The sequence below is a fragment of the Schistocerca nitens genome, chromosome 8 (genome assembly GCF_023898315.1).
Source record: "Schistocerca nitens isolate TAMUIC-IGC-003100 chromosome 8, iqSchNite1.1, whole genome shotgun sequence".
Classification (NCBI taxonomy): domain Eukaryota; kingdom Metazoa; phylum Arthropoda; class Insecta; order Orthoptera; family Acrididae; genus Schistocerca; species Schistocerca nitens.
Genome location: NC_064621.1, coordinates 20,284,584 through 20,306,701, shown reverse-complemented (window position 1 = coordinate 20,306,701; position 22,118 = coordinate 20,284,584). Strand labels below are relative to the sequence as shown.

General features: G+C 39.3%; 1 protein-coding gene across 1 annotated transcript in view; it reads right to left on the bottom strand.

Moving 5' to 3' along the window:
- LOC126199073 (N-alpha-acetyltransferase 15, NatA auxiliary subunit-like) overlaps positions 1-22,118 on the bottom strand; it is a 137,736-nt gene that overhangs the window by 61,139 nt on the left and 54,479 nt on the right. Inside the window, exons 6-9 of the mRNA XM_049935791.1 lie at positions 17,978-18,193; positions 16,195-16,374; positions 2,452-2,630; positions 507-659 (exon numbers count right to left, since the gene is read on the bottom strand). Of these exons, the coding sequence (XP_049791748.1) occupies positions 507-659; positions 2,452-2,630; positions 16,195-16,374; positions 17,978-18,193 (728 nt within the window). The remainder of the gene's footprint in view (positions 1-506; positions 660-2,451; positions 2,631-16,194; positions 16,375-17,977; positions 18,194-22,118) is intronic.

Sequence of the window (22,118 nt, the reverse complement as noted above, 5' to 3'; positions counted from 1 at the left end):
TCCAGTATAAAAATCTCTGACCACTTATCCAGTGATAAATAATGTAATAGGTAATAAAACCACATGAAACTCAAATTGAAATAATATCTAACTGACCATTCCTTCTACACTATAGACTAATTTCTGAAAGTGTAATAACATGGACCTGAGTGGTGAAGGAAAGAGGGGGGGGATTAACACTGGAAATTGCTGATAAGGGAAGTGTAAACTGCATAAAATGTGTTTAGGACACAAATCACTCATCCTAAGAACAGTGGTAACACCCATTTGCAAGCAAAACTGTGCATATTACCAGGAGAAACACTTGAGAGATCACCTTTTCAAGGTCTAAGAGAACTTGGATAAAGTGAGGAATCAGAATATCAACATAAGAATCAAAAACACACAAAAAACAACAAACTATTGCCTGCTTTTGATTTGTACTTCTTTAGGCAATATAAGCTCTACATGAGAAACATCATTACAAATTTGTAATCAACACAAACTAGTACACAACTGCTACAAACCCTTGTGAATTTTGAGCATGTTTCCTCTGCTTCTTTGATTAGGTTTGCTCTCAACATGTACTTGGCGCATTTGGAGTTTATATATCGATCTGCTGTATCCAACCCTTGTGCTTCATCCAGCCACTTGTATGCCTCTATTACATCTCCACCATGCTATTGAAAGTAATATTTAAGATAAGAAATTACACATTCCAAAAAAATTACAAACTAAGTTTTTTTTACAAAACATTATATGAGAAACATGTTTTATGAAGTATGTTACTTAATGAACCATGTTGTGAAATGTTAACAAGACAACCATAAACTAAATACACTCCTAGTACTTTAGATATACATTTCAAGCCATAAAGCATCAGTAGTGCTCCTAGATTTCAATATCGTAACGAAACAAGCACACACAATGTTTTCTTATAATCAGAGCCAGCAATAACTAATTTATTTAATACATTTGCTGCAGGCTAGCATTAACAGAACTGGATGTGTTGCTCATGTTGATGCATATAAGCATCAGCTTTTAGTGAATGTGTTAACTGTGGCCATGCTGGTTATGTTTAGGAACTGTGACTGTGTGCGGAATAATTACTTGTATTTTTCTGCCATCAGTCACATTTATTTATTTTTTGTTTAATTTGATACACTGCAATGGATTTCAAGCATTATCCTCTCATCATCAGGTGTTTATAACTTTTTGGAACATTGTTCCAGGAAAAACAGTGATTTTACAATATTATAAATTATTTCAATACACATAGTTGTCATCAAATTTCAGTTGTTTGTTTTTATTTTTAGATGATTGATTTTGATCTTAAAAGAGATTATCTTCAGATCTTACATGCCTTGATTACCATAGGAACCATTGACGTGGAACAGGTATATCTCTGCAGGTGTGGAGAACACTGCTCAAATGCAACTTAAATGCGATCACAGTTGTGTTTATGTATAAAGATGTTACTTAAAGATAAACTGTCTTAGTTGAAACTAGCCTAGGACTGTTTTGTTCACTGTCCTTGTGCTGGAGTGGCTATGTGGGTATTTGGGGGGAGGCAGCAGGTAGTATGTGGCCAGAAATCTATAGTTGCTATCACGAAGATGTGCTCCATTGTTGTGACTGATACCACATGCTGAGTAAAACATGCTTGAAATGCACTACAGCGTGTTAAATATAAGATAAATGAATGTGGCTGGTAGCATAAGAATAAAAATAACTGCTAATTTAATGTCATTTCTTTATTCGACTATAATAGCAGTTCAATTAATAAGCTGTACTCAAGTATTTGTGTGTGTACGAAAAAAATCAAATAGAGAGATTGGGAGGGTTGTAAACATATACTGCTCAAGAAACTAACGCGAGAAATGATCAAACGATGATCGACAGTTTTGCTCTTATTCTGACGACATTTACACAGAAGAATAGAGTCAAGAACTTTATTGGAGAATCCAAGGCATAGAAGCTGTCACTACCTGTCTTTTTTTTTTTATTTCAAATCTAATGTCCAAATAAAGATGCTTACTCTGTTCAGAGAACTTATATATTTTTACTGTAACATCAAGAGGAAAACTGACTGAATCAGACACAATACGCAGTTGGGCAATATATGTATAAAAGAACATACACTACTGTTATTATGTTACGTGATTAACACTGAAACCAGTAGAACACTGAAAAGTGAAATATAATAATAAGGGTGTCACAAAACCAACAAATTATTTTACTTCTGCTCGAGTCAAATTAGAATTATGTATCCGGAATGAAACTTCCACAAGCTATGCAAATCTCTAATAATCAATAGTAACAGAACACATCTTACATTTTGTCAGAAATTTTATTTCTATTACTTGTTTTTAATAGACCCATGTTTCATGCTGATTTTCAAGTAGTGTGTCACATGGTTTCTAAATAATTCATCTATTCATAAAAGGGTCAAATACATATACAAAGACTTACCTTGTAAATCCGACCTTTTGTTACAAAAAGTTCTATAAGAGTAGGTGTATGGTCAATGGCAGCATCAATGTAATAAAGTGCCCTTTCTGTGTTCCCTAAAAAGTCATAATGCTGGGCTAAGTAATAGTATGCCCATAAAAGGGCTGAAGCAGGCTCCTTAGGAAGATTTTCTGCAACATCTACAATGAAAGACACAAAATGTGTAATATTAACGGACTATAGCAACAATAAAAATATAGTGCAAACCCATGTTCCATTTAAAATTGCTTGATAGCTGATGTCTATCACTTGGCACTGCAGTATTGCCATGTTGGTTACCGCTTGGTTGAAGGCGATACACAAACACAGTGGATCACTTGACGAGTGCTAAAATGCTGTTCATGTAACATGGAGCAATGTTGTAAGCTGCTGCCATTAGGTATGATTAGAACACGAGATGCTTTGTCAGCAGCAGATTTTAAATGACTAATCACTGAACTGCTGCAGACAACAAATTCTGTAGCCCTGAATTTACACTTGAGTCCTGTCCTAATCACAACATGTAGAAGTGCGCAGCGGTCAGTGACCTGTAGCAGAGGTGTTAATCATGTTCGCTTTGCTGATAGCAATTAAGGCTGACCTGTGCGAGCAAACTCAAAACAGAAAAAATTCAGTTCCAACAGTGAAAGGAAACTATAAGATGTCACTTTTTCTACGTGTGCTGATGCAATACTGACTGATGGCAGTCCTGGCTGGAACTCATTTACAGGTTATATGTGACACAGACAGATTCCAAATCAAAAAAGTATGACACGAAGAAAAGTAAGAGTGAATAAGAAAATCACACAATGATGAAAACGATATGACAAAGATTAAAAATAAAAAAATATATGCTGAAACTAATTAACTAAAAATAATAATAGTCATTTTGATAAAGATTTAAAAATAAGTAAATATTATCATTCGACAGGATTCAAATCCACAAACTTCTGTATCTCAAGCTGAAACTTTGCTACTGCTACAGAAAGCCTTTAAACCAAACTATTATATTTATTTATCTCTAGAACAAGTTGCAACACTCATTTGCAATATGATAGCATTTCCTCGGATGTGTGTATTATAACTCCTAATCTACACATCACCATGGACAGATGGAATACACCTGAGAAATCACTTCACCATCCATGCTTCACAAAACTTCATTTGTAAAAACACCACCCCTTCTGCTGCCTTCAAAAAGTTCGGTTTCACATCACGTCATATGAAGTTTACCTACTGTAAGCTGATCTCTGTGATGATGGTAACTCAATATGTGAAGTCAAATCACATCTTGTGCGAAAGAATCCAGTAGCTGATCTCTGTGATGATGGTAACTCAACATGTGAAGTCAAATCACATCTTGAGCGAAAGAATCCAGTAGTTTCTGGCTTGTGGTGTGTGCGAAATGTGTGTTCTTCTGTTGCCTTCATTGTGTGTACAGTGTGTTAACTGTACGATGGCAGAGTTGTGTGGGGAGAGGAGGAAGTAAGCATAGGCTGGCGAAGGGAGAGGAGCCGTTGGGGCGGGGAAGGGGGGGGGGGACAAGGCACGGCTACCAGTTGCAGTGCTGGCACTACAAAGGGCGCGTCATGCTTACACGAAAGCAGACGAAAGGCCTGGAAGTAAAACTCGCTTTAAATGTTGCTCGTAAACGAAACTGAAATCGTCATGTACATTAAAAAAAAAAATATATATATATATGTCTGCTTGTGTCTGTATGTGTGGATGGATATGTGTGTGTGTGCGAGTGTATACCTTTCCTTTTTTCCCCCTAAGGTAAGTCTTTCCGCTCCCGGGATTGGAATGACTCCTTACCCTCTCCCTTAAAACCCACATCCTTTCATCTTTCCCTCTCCTTCCCTCTTTCCTGACGAAGCAACCGTTGGTTGCGAAAGCTAGAATTTTGTGTGTATATTTGTGTTTTTTTGTGTGTCTATCGACCTGCCAGCGCTTTTGTTTGGTAAGTCTCATCATCTTTCTTTTTTTATATATATATATATATATATATATATATATATATATATATATATATATATATATATATATATATGAATGTATGTATGTTTGTCTACTATGCGCTCACAAACCATTCATCCGATTGCAATAATAGTTACCAGTGGTGTTTCCATACAAAGCAATACGGTAGCCAGGAAAAATGAAATATAAGGTAATTCGGACGAAATACGGGGCTCCTTCAAAGTGATCGCGAACAAAATATCTGAAATGGAAACTCACCTTTTCTTGCCAGGCTTTTGTGGTGATACACCAGGATGATTCTTGAAAAACTGTTTGAATCTTCCAATGCTACGCATGCTTTGTCCTGTGTACGTAGCAGCTCTCACAAAAGATTTGTAAATGGGGTGTAGCAATTTTTTCTGCTCCCTTTCCCTTTCGCAGCATTCAATCACACGCAATATAATTTAGCGAGCATCACTACGTAATACTGGTTTCCTTCTAACCGTAGGCCTACCGGTAGGGGTTGTTAGCGAGTCCCAAGACGGGCCAGCAACTGCCTCTTCACTCATTTTGATACTGTTTAGCACAACTGCACAATAAAAACACGCAGAACAGTACAGTGCAAAACAATAACGAAGCAGACGACAATGGCTACCTTGTACAACACTGTCAGCTACGTAATGTTGGCAGCAGTCGGAACTGCGTGCCTACTGAAGCCTCCCAACGTTTACCGACTTCTACCGATTCAGGACTAGGAAGAGGTCTGCCATCTAAAAGTTTACACACTGTATGTTGTTTTGGGTGTGTTTATTACGTGTAATAAAATGCGAAATAAAAGGGCTACACTCAGGATTCGGGATCCAAGCACAACAAGAAAAAAATCCAGACAAGGAATCAGAAGTGAACTGACTGTTTGTTGTGGCAGTTTTGCAACGGCGAAAACTTTGGTGAAGTTGAGCATTCTGACTGGAGGAAGGCACCTACAACACGTGAAGTGTCAGCTATCAAGTAATTTTAATCAGACTGTAGCCATCCCAGCGATCAACAACTATTAGGCAAAGACACATAAATTTCAAAATTCTGTAGCTTGGTGGCTCAGTCAATGACTGTCAAATTACCACTTCCAAAGGTTACAGATTTAATCCTCTATTGGTATTTTAGTTTATTTTCTGACTCTTAACACTTTCACTGTTACAGGCATGCTCTCTGCATTCTGTGCTGAGCATGGCCATTTTGCTACTGTACTCCATGCCAAATGCTGAAACCTGTGCTGAGAGACAGTGTTCCGGCCCCTGTGAAACGATCATTATCCAGTTTTAAGAAAACTATTCATGGGAAAAAGAAAGAAAGAAAGAAAGAAAAAACTGACTTTTGCACATCTTACAGTCTAATATCTTCCTTCAATAAAGGACTGACTTATTTTTTAAGTCACAGTACAGCACTGCATCAAAAGAAGTAAAACACTGCACGATATTGTGGGTTTGCAGAGGTAAAAAAGCATTGCTTAAACTTTGCATACAATTGATTTAAGCTCCTACAGTTGAAATATGTGTAATGTAGATAGGATATCAAAATTTTACTTAAAACTGAGAGCAGAATGATATCTCATTTCATTTTCAAGTTATTAATTTTTAAATTTGACAGATGGTTATGTGTGATCGCTCCCATTTGTGTCCCAGTGAATCAGGAATTATGTGGTTGTAACAATCGTCATATTTCATGAAACAGTTGAGGGTACTGAAACAAAGTTTTTTACAAATGATGTCATGCAAAGATGCACATTTCTTGTATGATAAGTATTCTACACTCTTTTAATCACCGAGCTATGGAAGTAAGTTGTTCGCAGTAGTGAGTGGTTGGCGGCTCAGGATGCATACAGATGTCAATAGCACTGTAGGAGAACCCTATTTGGCACTGACATTCATGTCAATGACTGCATTGTTGTATTAATGGCACTTAATGCTTGTTATTAAATCATTTATTGTAATTTCTGAATAATGCATACTTAGGATCACTGCATATAAGCATACATATTGGAGAATTACAACTGCAAGACAACTTGTGAACTTGTTCAACTGCCCTTATGACACAATGAGATCTTTAAAGCTACCAACAGAAGATTACTTCACCACAGACAAATGACAAACTATCAGAAGAAGTGTGGGAAACAGAAAGAGTACAGGCGGTTGGTGGAATTGGTGAAGGCGGAAAGCCTCGCTCGCGGGGTGGAATCTGAGCTAACTATTTGTAGTATAGTTCCCACAACCAATCGCAGTCCTCTGGTTTGGAGCCGAGAAGAAGGCTTAAACCAGAGGCTCAGATGATTCTGCGGAGATCTGGGGAGCAAATTTCTCGACCTCCGCTATCAGGTGGAGAAATGTAGGGTCCCCCTGAATAGGTTAGGCGTGCACTACATGCCGGTAGCGGCTACAAGGGTAGCGGAGTACGTGTCGAGTGCACATGTGGGTCTTTCAGGTTAGAGAATTCCCTCCCTAGGCCCAACAAGACGCCTCCCGAGATGCGGCAAGGTAGGAGTAGGCAAAATGCAACAGGGAATAACAATATTAATGTGCTAATAGTAAACTGCAGGAGCATCTATAGAAAAGTCCCAGAACTGCTCTCATTAATAAACTGTCACAATGCCCACATAGTACTAGGGACAGAAAGTTGGCTGAAACCAGGCGTAAACAGTAATGAAACCCTAAACTCAGATTGGAATGTATACCGCAGAGACAGGCTGGACAGTGAAGGGGGAGGCGTGTTTATAGCGATAAGAAGTGCAATACTATCGAAGGAAATTGACGGAGATCCGAAATGTGAAATAATTGGGGTGAAGGTCACGGTTAAAGCAGGCTCAGACATGGTAATTGGATGTCTCTATAGGCCCCCTGGCTCAGCAGCTGTTGTGGCTGAGCACCTGAAGGATAATTTAGAAAATATTTCGAGTAGATTTCCCCACCATGTTATAGTTCTGGGTGGGGATTTTAATTTGCCGGATATAGACTGGGAGACTCAAATGTTCATAACGGGTGGCAGGGACAAAGAATCCAGTGAAATTTTTTTAAGTGCTTTACCTGAAAACTACCTTGAGCAGTTAAACAGAGAACCGACTCGTGGCGATAACATATTAGACCTTCTGCTAACAAACAGACCCGAACTATTTGAAACAGTTAATGCAGAACAGGGAATCAGTGATCATAAAGCAGTTACTGCATCGATGATTTCAGCCGTAAATAGAAATATTAAAAAAGGTAGGAAGATTTTTCTGTTTAGCAAAAGTGACAAAAAGCACATTACAGAGTACCTGACGGCTCAACACAAAAGTTTTGTCTCAAGTACAAATAGTGTTGAGGATCAGTAGACAAAGTTCAAAACCATTGTACAATATGCGTTAGATGAGTATGTGCCAAGCAACATCGGAAGAGATGGAAAAGAGCCACCGTGGTACAACAACCGAGTTAGAAAACTGCTGCGGAAGCAAAGGGAACTTCACAGCAAACATAAACATAGCCAAAGCCTTGCAGACAAATAAAAATTACGTGAAGCGAAATGTAGTGTGAGGAGGACTATGCGAGAGGCATTCAATGAATACGAAAGTGAAGTTCTATGAACTGACTTGGCACAAAATCCTAAGAAATTTTGGTCTTATGTCAAAGCGGTAGGTGGATCAAAACAAAATGTCCAGACACTCTGTGACCAAAATGGTACTGAAACAGAGGATGACAGACTAAAGGCCGAAATACTAAATGTCTTTTTCCAAAGCTGTTTCACAGAGGAAGACTGCACTGTAGTTCCTTCTCTAGATTGTCGCACAGATGACAAAATGGTAGACATTGAAGTAGACGACAGAGGGATAGAGAAACAATTAAAATCGCTCAAAAGAGGAAAGGCTGCTGGACCTGATGGGATACCTGTTCAATTTTACACAGAGTAAGCGAAGAAACTTGCCCCCCTTCTTGCAGCGGTGTACCGTAGGTCTCTAGAAGAGCATAGCTTTCGAAAGGATTGGAAAAGGGCACAGGTCATCCCGGTTTTCAAGAAGGGACGTCGAACAGATGAGCAGAACTATAGACCTGTATCTCTAACGTCGATCAGTTGTAGAATTTTGGAACACGTATTATGTTCGAGTATAATGACTTTTCTGGAGACTAGAAATCTACTCTGTAGGAATCAGCATGGGTTTTGAAAAAGACGGTTGTGTGAAACCCAGCTAACACTATTCGTCCACGAGACTCAGAGGGCCATAGACACGGGTTCACAGGCAGATGCCGTGTTTCTTGACTTCCGCAAGGCGTTTGATACAGTTCCCCATAGTCGTTTAATGATCAAAGTAAGAGCATAAGGACTATGACCAATTCTGTGATTGGATTGGAGAGTTCCTAGTTATCAGAACGCAGCATGTCATTCTCAATGGAGAGAAGTCTTCCGAAGTAAGAGTGATTTCAGGTGTGCCGCAGGGGAGTGTCGTAGGACCGTTGCTATTCACAATATACATAAATGACCTGGTGGATGTCATCGAAAGTTCACTAAGGCTTTTTGCGGATGATGCTGTGGTATATCGAGAGGTTCTAACAATGGAAAATTGTACTGAAATGCAGGAGGATCTGCAGCAAATTGAATGGTGCAGGGAATGGCAACTGAATCTCAATGTAGACAAGTGTAATGTACTGCAAATACACAGAAAGACAGATCCCTTATCATTTAGCTACAAAATAGCAGTTAATTCCATAAATTATATGGGAGTACGCATTAGGAGTGATTTAAAATGGAATGATCATATAAAGTTGATCATTGGTAAAGCAGATGCCAGACTGAGATTCATTGGAAGAATCCTAAGGAAATGCAATCTGAAAACAAAGGAAGTGGGTTACAGTACGCTTGTTTGCCCACTGCTTGAATACTGCTCAGCAGTGTGGGATCCGTACCAGATAGGGTTGATAGAAGAGATAGAGAAGATCCAACGGAGAGCAGCATGCTTTGTTACAGGATCATTTAGTAATCGCGAAAGCGTTACGGAGATGATAGATAAACTCCAGTGGAAGACTCTGCAGGAGAGATGCTCAGCAGCTCGTTACGGGCTTTTGTTGAAGTTTTAAGAACATACCTTCATCGAGGAGTCAAGCAATATATTGCTCCCTCCTACGTATATCTCGCGAAGAGACCATGAGGATAAAATCAGAGTGATTAGAGCCCACACAGAAGCATACCGACAATCCTTCTTTCCACGAACAATACAAGACTGGAATAGAAGGGAGAACCGATAGAGGTACTCAAGGTACCCTCTGCCACACACCGTCAGGTGGCTTGCGGAGTATGGATGTAGATGTACATGTAGAGACTAGCAGTCAGCAAGAATATGAGGTTTAATGATGGCAGCATAGTTACAAACACAACATTGTGAAGCACATAATCACCCAATAAAACAGCAATCAACATGATAACATTTCCTCGGATGTGTGTACTATACCTGCTAATCTACATATCACCATGCACAGATGAAGTACATCTGAGAAATCACAAATCACCATCTACGCTTCATGAAACTTCATTTGTAAAAACACCACCACTTCTTGAACAAGAATTTCAAATGCTCAACTTGTAATCAAAAATAACTGGGCTGGCTTTTATTCCACCCAGTGCGCAGAAATTTCACTAACTAGCATAAACCACAGGCATGTGGTACCATTTTTTAGTTTGGGTTATGTTTATATTGCAAGAACTCACTTCCCTTGCTCCTACAGATTATCAGCTGTCATCTGCTTTTATGATCTCTGTACACACTGTATCTGTTAGACAATGTTTCAATTTTTGACAAATGAGAATGGCATCTTTCAAGGTAACAGTGAACATAACCATCACACGTGTTCTAAGAACAGCTCGAAGAACTCAGTGAACATTCATCACCTTTGGAGGCTGCATACCTGTGACAAATTTAGCCATACCACATCATTATTGACATCTTAATTATGGCATTACAACTTTGCATGGTATTTGATGCATAGTCATTATGCTGTAATAACAGAACTGTACTATGCAGCCATCAGCCAGCCTGGCACTGGGAAAAAGATCAAGAGAGGGGTTGTCATGAACTGTACTCATTACATTACCAGATTTATACTCAGAAATTCTATCTCTTAAACAATACGGAATAGCTGAAACACTGTTAAAGCTCAGGCACAAAGCAAAGGGATACTAAAACTACTTTCTAGTGTTATATCTGGATAACAGATTCTCAAACCTAGATGCAAGATACATTTTTTTCTGTACACTAGTTGTAGAGAAAAAGTGTTGCAAATAGTCCCAATAAGTAAGGACTAAGGGTACGATGGCATTGTCATGCACTTTAAGTTTATATGGGACTGCCATTTCCAGTAAGGTACTGAAAAGTTGTGGCCCTATGGTATGTAAAGTGCGTACATTTATGTAAATATATTATTAATGTGATGTAATTTTCAAAATGTGGAATAAATATAATATTGCAAGCTCTCTCTGTGAAAAGTACTCTTCATAAATTGTGCCCAGTCTGTCCCCTATGAACACATTCCAAAATCTGACAAAATTTCCAACTTATCCAAGCCATTTATGCTAACCAAAACATTTGTTAGTGTTCACTTTTTTGATTGATACAGAGGGTACTGGTGCAGCAAAAATTCTCAAATCATGCAAAGCAGCTTCTAAAAAACACATAATAAATTATATTTTTTGTGACAGTTATTACAGAGCTTTTACACAAAAATGCTCTCTTTAAATTCTGAAGAACTTGGATAAACCAGATTTTCTCTGTTAATAACATAACCTTGCTTGACTAAAGTAGTGTACGAAAAAGGTACAGCAAATATGATATGCAGTTGCAAGTTCTGAGGCACGTGTATTGCTAAAAACAGTGGTCACAAAAGCTTTATTCATTAATTAACAAAGCTAACTTTTCAAGTAACAGACTAAGTTTTAAGTTAATTTTGAAAAACGACAAGGAACTCTTTAACTTTCATTAACTTTGAGTCCATTAATCGTTAGTTAGGTACCTGCTATTTATGGGAAAAATAGCACATTGCCACCCACATAAATCATGTTCTGAAAAGTACCGGTCAGGCAGATGACTGGCTATGCCAAGATGACACGATTGGTCAACTAAATGAAGTACGAATAAGAAACAATAGGTGTTGGCCATTTATTACTGTTAGTTTACCGAGTTTGGAAAAAAGCATTACCTTCTGTTAGTGGACTGGCTGTGGAAACTACATCACAGAATCAGATTATAGGTGTCTGTGGGTGAATTTAACTGATTATGTTAATTTTGTATCCAGTTCGGGAGAACGAATACTTTTCAACTGCAAACTGTGCTTTCCTTTTTTTTAAAAAAACACCCAACAATTAGGACTGATGCTTTGAGCCTTAAAAATTTGAAACTACACCTAAGGAGAGCACATAAGGTGCCATATGTACAGTCTGAAGAAACAGTAAAGACAAAATCCGGTCGAGGAAAGCCTAAAAGAAAAATCGATCTTGGGCATTCAGATATTGACTGCGGAGCCAGTAGCAGTAATCTGGTTAAAAGAAAATGACAGAGAAGCATTTGAGAGTCTCTCAGCATTGAAGCAACTGGCAGAGGTGTGTCTCAAGGTAGCGTGGACCAATGTATAGTAAACTTTGTTGTTACGAACTTGATTCCTTTACATACCATCAAATCAAAGTCATTTGAGAAGCTGATATAAACTTTCAACCCCAGGTAAAGTTCAGTTTTGACGAGAACATTGGGTAGACGCATTGCTGATGATCAGATACTGTCTTACTCTTCTCTATGTTGACTCTACCATGATTTAACGCTGATACCTAAATAATTATAAAACTGAATGATTAAACTATTTTTTCTTTATCTTCGATATCCTAACTAAACATTTCCAACCAAAAAATTTTTATTTACGCAACATAATGTGTTTCATTCATTGCTCATTTCGCTGTACCCACAACATAAAATTTAGTATTACAAGTTACCAATTAACTTCAGCTTCCAGTAAATCTCGTGTAAAGTAACACTTTAATGTTCAACAAAGTTAACTTTTTAAGTAATATATTAATGATTAGCAAAGTTAACTTTCTGGTTAAGGTTGTCCAGCTATGATTATCAACTGAGTGAAAGAAAGGGAATAAATAAAAATCTGTTAAAATTACTTGGTTCAGCTATTTTGGTTACCAGAATAACGTTGGCGTCTTTTGAGGGCATACATATCATTAAATTAAAATATTTCATTCATTATTGTCGTATGATTCTATTTTGGAACAACATTGCATTTGGGAAAAGGTATTCACTGTATTAAACAAACTGATTACAATTTTTATGCGGTTCACACATGCTCATCCAAACAGTCCGAACTGTTGGCCTCACAATACATTTGATCACTGATGAAATTTGTTTGCTAAAAATCATACCAGTTTGTGAATCGCAGTAAGATACACAAATATAATACTAAAACAATGGATAGTTCAGATGGTGTGTGTGTGTGTGTGTGTGTGTGTGTGTGTGTGTGTGTGATTTTATTTTTCCATTTTCAAAGAAGGCGTTTTGCCTGTAAGCTTAAATGTCTAGTAGTCATTTTGTTGTGCTTGTCTGTGACACAGCATCTCCTCTATACAGTGAGTAGCAATCTATCCTGTCCACAGTATTCAAATTTAATGCTAGAAGGACTAACGATTTGTGTACACTTGAGTGAACTTAACTCTGGCACAGAAGGGAACAAAACTTATTAAAAAGAAGAAGAAGAAGAAGAAGAAGAAACTGTAAATCACACCTCTGTTAACACACAAATGTAAATTTTCTAACATATGGGAGCAAACTTTTTGCAAGGATGGCAGAAGAAAAATTAGGGTTTAACATCCCACGAGTAACAAAGTCATTGGAAACAGAACACAGGCCCAGGATGGACATGGACAGCAAAAAGGAATCAACCACACTCTTTTCACGGGAACCATCCCTACATTCAACTGAATCAACAGGAAACCTAAATCTGGATGACAAAATTGAGATCTGAACCCTGCTCTTCCTAAATTAAAGTCCATAGTCCCAACCATCGCTAGACTTCGATCAGTTGCTTTTCTAGAAGACATAGTTCACAATATGCTTATGGTGAACTTAATATGTGGAACATGCAGACATGTTTCAGAACTGACAAAGAGAAGATTAGTATGTATTCTAAACAATTAGCATAATAATACTTTACAGTTTTGCCCCCCATGAACCATGGACCTTGCCGTTGGTGGGGAGGCTTGCGTGCCTCAGCGATACAGATAGCCGTACCGTAGGTACAACCACAACAGAGGGGTATCTGTTGAGAGGCCAGACAAACGTGTGGTTCCTGAAGAGGGGCAGCAGCCTTTTCAGTAGTTGCAAGGGCAACAGTCTGGATGATTGACTGATCTGGCCTTGTAACAATAACCAAAACGGCCTTGCTGTGCTGGTACTGCGAACAGCTGAAAGCAAGGGGAAACTACGGCCGTAATTTTTCCCGAGGGCATGCAGCTTTACTGTATGAGAGACCTTTGGAGATAAGAGAACCACTTGTATGAACATCATGAGCTCAGATGGAAACCCAGTTCTAAGCAAAGAAGGGAAAGCAGAAAGGTGGAAGGAGTATATAGATGGTCTATACAAGGGCGATGTACTTGAGGACAATATTATGGAAATGGAAGAGGATGTAGATGAAGATGAAATGGGAGATAAGATACTGCGTGAAGAGTTTGACAGAGCAGTGAAAGACCTGAGTCGAAACAAGGCCCCCGGAGTAGACAACATTCCATTGGAACTACTGACGGCCTTGGGAGAGCCAGTCCTGACAAAACTCTACCATCTGGTGAGCAAGATGTATGAAACAGGCGAAATACCCTCAGACTTCAAGAAGAATATAATAATTCCAATCCCAAAGAAAGCAGGTGTTGACAGATGTGAGAATTACAGAACAATCAGTTTAATAAGCCACAGCTGCAAAATACTAACACGAATTCTTTACAGACGAATGGAAAAACTGGTAGAAGCGGACCTCGGGGAAGATCAGTTTGGATTCCATAGAAATGTTGGAACACGTGAGGTAATACTGACCTTACGACTTATCTTAGAAGAAAGATTAAGGAAAGGCAAACCTATGTTTCTAGCATTTGTAGACTTAGAGAAAGCTTTTGACAATGTTGACTGGAATACTCTCTTTCAAATTCTAAAGGTGGCAGGGGTAAAATACAGGGAGCGAAAGGCTATTTACAATTTGTACAGAAACCAGATGGCAGTTATAAGAGTCGAGGGACATGAAAGGCAAGCAGTGGTTGGGAAGGGAGTAAGACAGGGTTGTAGCCTCTCCCCGATGTTATTCAATCTGTATATTGAGCAAGCAGTAAAGGAAACAAAAGAAAAATTCGGAGTAGGTATTAAAATCCATGGAGAAGAAATAAAAACTTTGAGGTTCGCCGATGACATTGTAATTCTGTCAGAGACAGCAAAGGACTTGGAAGAGCAGTTGAACGGAATGGATGGTGTCTTGAAGGGAGGATATAAGATGAACATCAACAAAAGCAAAACGAGGATAATGGAATGTAGCCGAATCAAGTCAGGTGATGCTGAGGGAATTAGATTAGGAAATGAGAAACTTAAAGTAGTAAAGGAGTTTTGCTATTTGGGGAGCAAAATAACTGATGATGTTCGAAGTAGAGAGGATATAAAATGTAGACTGGCAATGGCAAGGAAAGCGTTTCTGAAGAAGAGAAATTTGTTAACATCGAGTATAGATTTAAGTGTCAGGAAGTCTTTTCTGAATGTATTTGTATGGAGTGTAGCCATGTATGGAAGTGAAACATGGACGATAAATAGTTTGGACTAGAAGAGAATAGAAGCTTTCGAAATGTGGTGCTACAGAAGAATGCTGAAGATTAGATGGGTAGATCACATAACTAGTGAGGAGGTACTGAATAGGATTGGGGAGAAGAGGAGTTTGTGGCACAACTTGACCAGAAGAAGGGATCGGTTGGTAGGACATGTTCTGAGGCATCAAGGGATCACCAATTTAGTATTGGAGGGCAGCGTGGAGGGTAAAAATCGTAGGGGGAGACCAAGAGATGCATACACTAAGCAGATTCAGAAGGATGTAGGTTGCAGTAGGTACTGGGAGATGAAGAAGCTTGCACAGGATAGAGTAGCATGGAGAGCTGCATCAAACCAGTCTCAGGACTGAAGACCACAACAACAACAACTGGAAATAGAACATGCCACCCCCCCCCCCCCCCCCACACACACACACGGTTTACATTATTTGCAGAGAGTTAAGAAAAATGCAAGAACCATCCATGCAATATATTCCACAAGCACGTCTGATAAAACCAATGGATTTCCTACAACCACAATACTGACTACGTCGTGGTCAGAGTTGTGGCAAAGTAATCAGTTCCTCGAACCGTATCACTGAATTTCCATTAAAAACTATAATTAAAGCTTAAAAGCTTTCTTTATATGAAATGATCTCTTAAATTACCAAGAAATTTTTCATAATTGGTTATGCTGTAGGAAGCCACTGAACTCGTATAAATCATCGAACAGTGAATTATAAAACTGTCAAACAGACTTCAAGATGAATTAAAGACTATATTTCTACAATAGCAATTACTTCCTAAAATAAATTTACATTTTTCTGTACCATTAGAAAACTTTAGGGAACAGATCTACTGTGTGATTGTTTCACACATATTTTCACAAACTGTGAATAACTTAGAAAAGCTGAAAGCAAACTGAAGTACCTTGTGCACTGAATCGGCCATAAGCCTTTAAAGCATCCACATATTGAAGGACGAGTTTATGGATGGTCTCAACCTTTTCTGGATCTTTATAAAGTGACCTAAGGTCTACAAAAAGAGGGGGTACTCCTTTATGCAGACCTTGCCTTAGGTACTTGTCTACCATGGTACGGAATGTTGAACCTGTAAACAGAATTTAAAGAAATGTACACGGTGACATTTGGCAGAGCAATCTGTTTTTACATAACCATTTAAACTGATAATTATAACAACATAAATTGATAATCCTTCTTAAAATATGAACTTAGCAGCACTATTACAAATATACAAAGCTAAAAATGTAATTTGCTTACATAACACTGCTCACCTCTATAAACTCTCTCTTCACTGCATGAACATTTAATTATTTCCTATTAGTAACTCAGGTTCCAATGATTGAAAAATACGCAAGATATGTTCAGCACAAATTCAGTGGTGCATTTTCTAGTATAATTATGGGAGCAGATATGATATCTCAACAAAAATACAGTAGCAGGAGACAAACATTGTATCTACATGATGGAGGAAATATGATGGAAATTAATGCAATGTTGGATTTCTGATTAGTTTCTGAGGAAACTTAATGGAGCCACCATGAAAAAATCCCAAAAAGTTTAATTATGATATAATCTTCTCCTTCCATTATGAAAAGGATAGACTGCTACTCAACATATAGTGGAGAAATTGAGTCACAGACTGGCAGAACAAAAAGACTGTTAACCAAGTAAGATTTCAACCATAAGACCTTCTTGTGAATTAGACAACATACTGAGGCTAAACAACCAGTCCTCGGCAGTAGTTGTGTGTGTGTGTGTTAACTCCAGAAGAAGGCCTTTTGGCCGTTGTCTACTCCAGAAGGAGGTCTTTTGTCCATAAGCTTACTTATTTAGCAGTCTTTTTGTCACACTTGTCTGTGACTAAACATCTCCACTGGATGGGGAGTAGCAATCTACCCTTTTCATAATATTGTCATTATTCCACCTTGGATTTTCCATTGTTTGATTTTGCCTAGTGAATTCTATTCAGACTTTTTCTTGTTGTTTCTGACATCTTTGCCCTTTCCCGACATTTCCTTAAACTAAAGTGAAATATACCAAGAAAGCCAGATTCATTTAACTAGAACCATTTCGAATAAAGCACTACAACTATCTACTCAATTGTTGCATCATTGCTGCTTCTGTAACTTAAAGACTTTAACAATCGATTATAAAAGAATATATGCCTTATTCAGCTGGCTCAAATTCCACTTGCTACTCCTCAAACTGCATCATCAGAGTGGACAAAGAGACAGAACAAGATATTCCTTCTTCAGTTCATCTAAACTTTGGAGATGGGAACTTGCTTCCTAACACATCCTTTCATCCACTGTTCTCCTGCCTGGGTTAACCTCTGGTAGCATAATCCGCTCACCCGCCCTCCTCCCCACTCCCTCGACTTCCTACATGATGACTGTTAAAAATTTATTATTTACTTATTTATTTTCATCTTCCAGTCTCATCCCCAAACATAAATTTTGGGATATCCAGGGAAGAAACCTGTAAACAATGTTACATACAGGACAATGATGTTACTAGCCAACAAAATATAGGGGATAACAAAATCATTTTAGTAAATTCATGACAGAAGTATTTCATACAGTAATTACTGATACAAATGTACAATCTGAGATTGTACAAATAGTCTGCCAAATATTTTCTATAGGACTGTCATTTGCAAAGAAGTTCAAGGAAGAAAAACAAGGTCTTACCTGAAGCATAATTCAGTGGTAGTCGCTTCGGTGCCTGTGCTCTAGGGAAAAGCTCTTGGTAGCCAGTAAACATACGCAGAATATCATGAGGATCCTTCAGCTGCTGTGCTTCCTGCAACTTCATATAATATGATGTGTTTTCTGGATTCCGCATTAGCAGCTGTTTGTATATACTCTCCGCTTCCCTGTAGCGCTTCAGTTCTAGGTATAGCTTACCTGTAGACAAATGTACAACCAATAATGATCAGTTAAGATTGAAACACCGCAAATAACTGAACATGTTCCCACTACACTGGTCAAAGTAGTAAATCACTTCAGGAAGAACCTTGAAAGAATTAATCATTATACTCCAACGGGTCCATCAAACCACAACAGGCAAGTGGCAAGTGAAACATTTTTGAGCAACTGGACCACAGCCACCTACTAAGAAAGTGAGTGTTCTCTCTCCCCCCCCCCCCCCCCCCCCCCCCACACACACACACACACAAAATCCCACAGATTATTGCATCACACTACTATATGCTATTAGGAGTTTTTGCTCAGGCTGTATGAGCATGACTAAATAGCCAAATACCTGAACCAAGGTGTTGTACCATCTTAAAGATTTAGAGGCTAATGTGACACTGGGAAACCTAAATGGTACCAAGTGTGGGATATGTGATGGTTATTACAACAGGATAGGATAGAAGCAACATTTGAAACTTTCCTTGAAGACAAACATAATGAAAAGTGGAAGTGCATGACACAGTGACACAACAAGCCCTCTGGAAAATAACTGGCATCGGCAACTACCTGCTAGACAGAAGCCACCATACAGCAAATTCAATGCCTGGTATGCTGATCTACACCTGAGTTCTCAGACCAACAGCAACATAACGTGAATGAGGCAAGCTTATATGAATAAAACTGAAGCAGCTCCAAAAGAAGGGAAAAGGGGTGGGGGTGAGGATGCAAGTCATAGTGTAAATATTACAAAACTGATGAACCGAATATCATTTACATCTCATGGCTCATGAGAAGTTAAACGAATTCTTCGAAAACCAATTTACGCGAAGAAATAACTAAACTAAGAAAGCCTGTCATGATTTCTCCGGCAAGGTCCCGACAGTCACAGAGGGCGGGCCTATTAGTTATAGGGAGCTCCAACGTTAGGCGGGTTATGGAGCCCCTCAGGAAAATAGCGGGTAGGTCGGGGAAGAATGCCAGTGTGCACTCGGTGTGCTTGCCGGGGGGTCTCGTCCGTAATGTGGAGGAGGCCCTTCCGGCAGCTATTGAACGCACTGGGTGTGACCGGCTGCAGATAGTAGCACATGTCGGAACGAATGACGCCTGCCGCTTGGGTTCTGAGGCCATCCTTGGTTCCTTCCGGCGGCTGGCTGATTTGGTGAAGACAACCAGCATCGCACGCGGAGTGCAAGCTGAGCTTAATATCTGCAGCATAGTGCCCAGAGTTGATCGCGGTCCTCTGGTTTGGAGCCGTGTGGAGGGTCTAAACCAGAGGCTCAGACGACTCTGCGACTATAATGGTTGCAAATTCATCGACCTCCGTTATTGGGTGGAGAACTGTAGGGCCCCCCTAGACAGGTCAGGCGTGCACTACACACCGGAAGCAGCTACTAGGGTAGCAGAGTACGTGTGGCGTGCACACGGGGGTTTTTTAGGTTAGAGGGACCCCCCCTTGGGCGAAACGATAAAATACCTGACGGCTTACCAGAGAGAACATCAGCATCGTTGATAAAGAACGTCCGTCCTCAGAGACCAAAAACAGGAAAAGTTAACGTAATATTGGTAAACTGCAGGAGTATCCAGGGCAAGGTTCCTGAATTAGTATCGCTTATTGAAGGAAATAGTGCGCATATAGTATTAGGAACGGAAAGTTGGTTAAAACCGGAAGTGAACAGTAACGAAATCCTAGACACAGAATGGAATATATACCGCAAGGATAGGATAAACGCCAATGGTGGAGGAGTATTTATAGCAGTAAAGAATTCAATAATATCCAGTGAAGTTATTAGCGAATGCGAATGTGAAATAATCTGGGTTAAGTTAAGTATCAAAGGTGGGTCAGATATGATAGTCGGATGCTTCTATAGACCACCTGCATCAGCAACCGTAGTAGTTGAGCGCCTCAGAGAGAACCTGCAGAACGTCGTGAAGAAGTTTCGTGATCATACTATTGTAATAGGAGGAGACTTCAATCTACCAGGTATAGAATGGGATAGTCACACAATCAGAACTGGAGCCAGGGACAGAGACTCTTGTGACATTATCCTGACTGCCTTGTCCGAGAATTACTTCGAGCAGATAGTTAGAGAACCAACTCGTGAAGCTAACGTTTTAGACCTCATAGCAACAAATAGACCGGAAATTTTCGACTCCGTGAATGTAGAAGAGGGTATCAGTGATCATAAGTCAGTGGTTGCATCAATGACTACAAGTGTAATAAGAAATGCCAAGAAAGAAAGGAAAATATATTTGCTTAACAAGAGTGATAGGACACAAATCGCAGAATATCTGAGTGACCACCATCAAACGTTCATTTCTGAGGAAGAGGATGTGGAACAAAAATGGAAAAAATTCAGAAACATCGTCCAGTACGCCTTAGATAAGTTCGTACCGACTAAGGTCCAAAGCGAGGGGAAAGATCCACCGTGGTATAACAATCATGTACGAAAGGTACTACGGAAACAAAGAAAGCTTCATCATAGGTTTAAGAGTAGTCGAATCATAGCTGATAAGGAAAAGCTGAACGAAGCGAAAAAGAGCGTAAAGAGAGCAATGAGAGAAGCATTCAACGAATTCGAACATAAAACAGTGGCAAACAATCTAAACAAGAACCCTAAAAAGTTTTGGTCATATGTAAAATCGGTAAGCGGATCTAAATCCCCTATTCAGTCACTCGTTGACCACGATGGCACCGAAACAGAGGACGACCGAAGAAAAGCAGAAATACTGAATTCAGTGTTCCGAAACTGTTTCACTGCGGAAAATCGTAACACGGTCCCTGACTTCAGCCGTCGCACGGACGCCAAAATGGAAAATATTGAAATAAACGATATCGGAATTGAAAAACAACTGCTATCACTTAGTAGCGGAAAAGCATCCGGACCAGACGAGATACCCATAAGATTCTACAGTGATTATGCTAAAGAACTTGCCCCCTTTCTATCAGCAATTTATCTTAGATCTCTGGAAGAACGTAAAGTACCTAGCGACTGGAAGAAAGCGCAGGTCGTTCCCATTTTCAAGAAGGGTCATAAATCAGATGCGAATAATTATAGGCCTATTTCGCTTACGTCAATCTGTTGTAGAATAATGGAACATGTTTTATGTTCTCGTATTATGACGTTCTTAGATAATACAAATCTCCTTCATCATAACCAACATGGATTCCGCAAACAGAGATCATGTGAAACTCAGCTCGCCCTATTTGTCCAAGAAATTCACAGTGCCGTAGACACTGGCGAGCAGATTGATGCCGTATTCCTGGACTTCAGGAAGGCATTTGATACGGTTCCGCACTTACGTTTAGTGAAAAAAATACGAGCTTACGGAATATCGGACAGGTTTGTGATTGGATTCAGGATTTCCTAGAAGAAAGAACACAACATGTCATTCTTAACGGTTCAAAATCTGCAGATGTAGAGGTAATTTTGGGAGTACCGCAAGGAAGCGTGATAGGACCTTTATTGTTTACAATATACATAAAAGACTTAGTTGACAACATCGGTAGCTCCGTGAGGCTATTTGCAGATGACACGGTTGTCTACAAGAAAGTAGCAACATCAGAAGACTCGTACGTACTCCAGGAAGACCTGCAGAGGATTAATGAATGGTGCGACAGCTGGCAGCTTTCCCTAAACGTAGATAAATGTAATATAATGCGCATACATAGGGGCAGAAATCCATTCCAGTACGATTATGCCATAGGTGGTAAATCATCGGAAGCGGTAACGACCGTAAAATACTTAGGAGTTACTATCCAGAGCGATCTGAAGTGGAATGATCACATAAAACAAATAGTGGGAAAAGCAGGCGCCAGGTTGAGATTCATAGGAAGAATTCTAAGAAAATGTGACTCATCGACGAAAGAAGTAGCTTACAAAACGCTTGTTCGTCCGATTCTTGAGTATTGCTCATC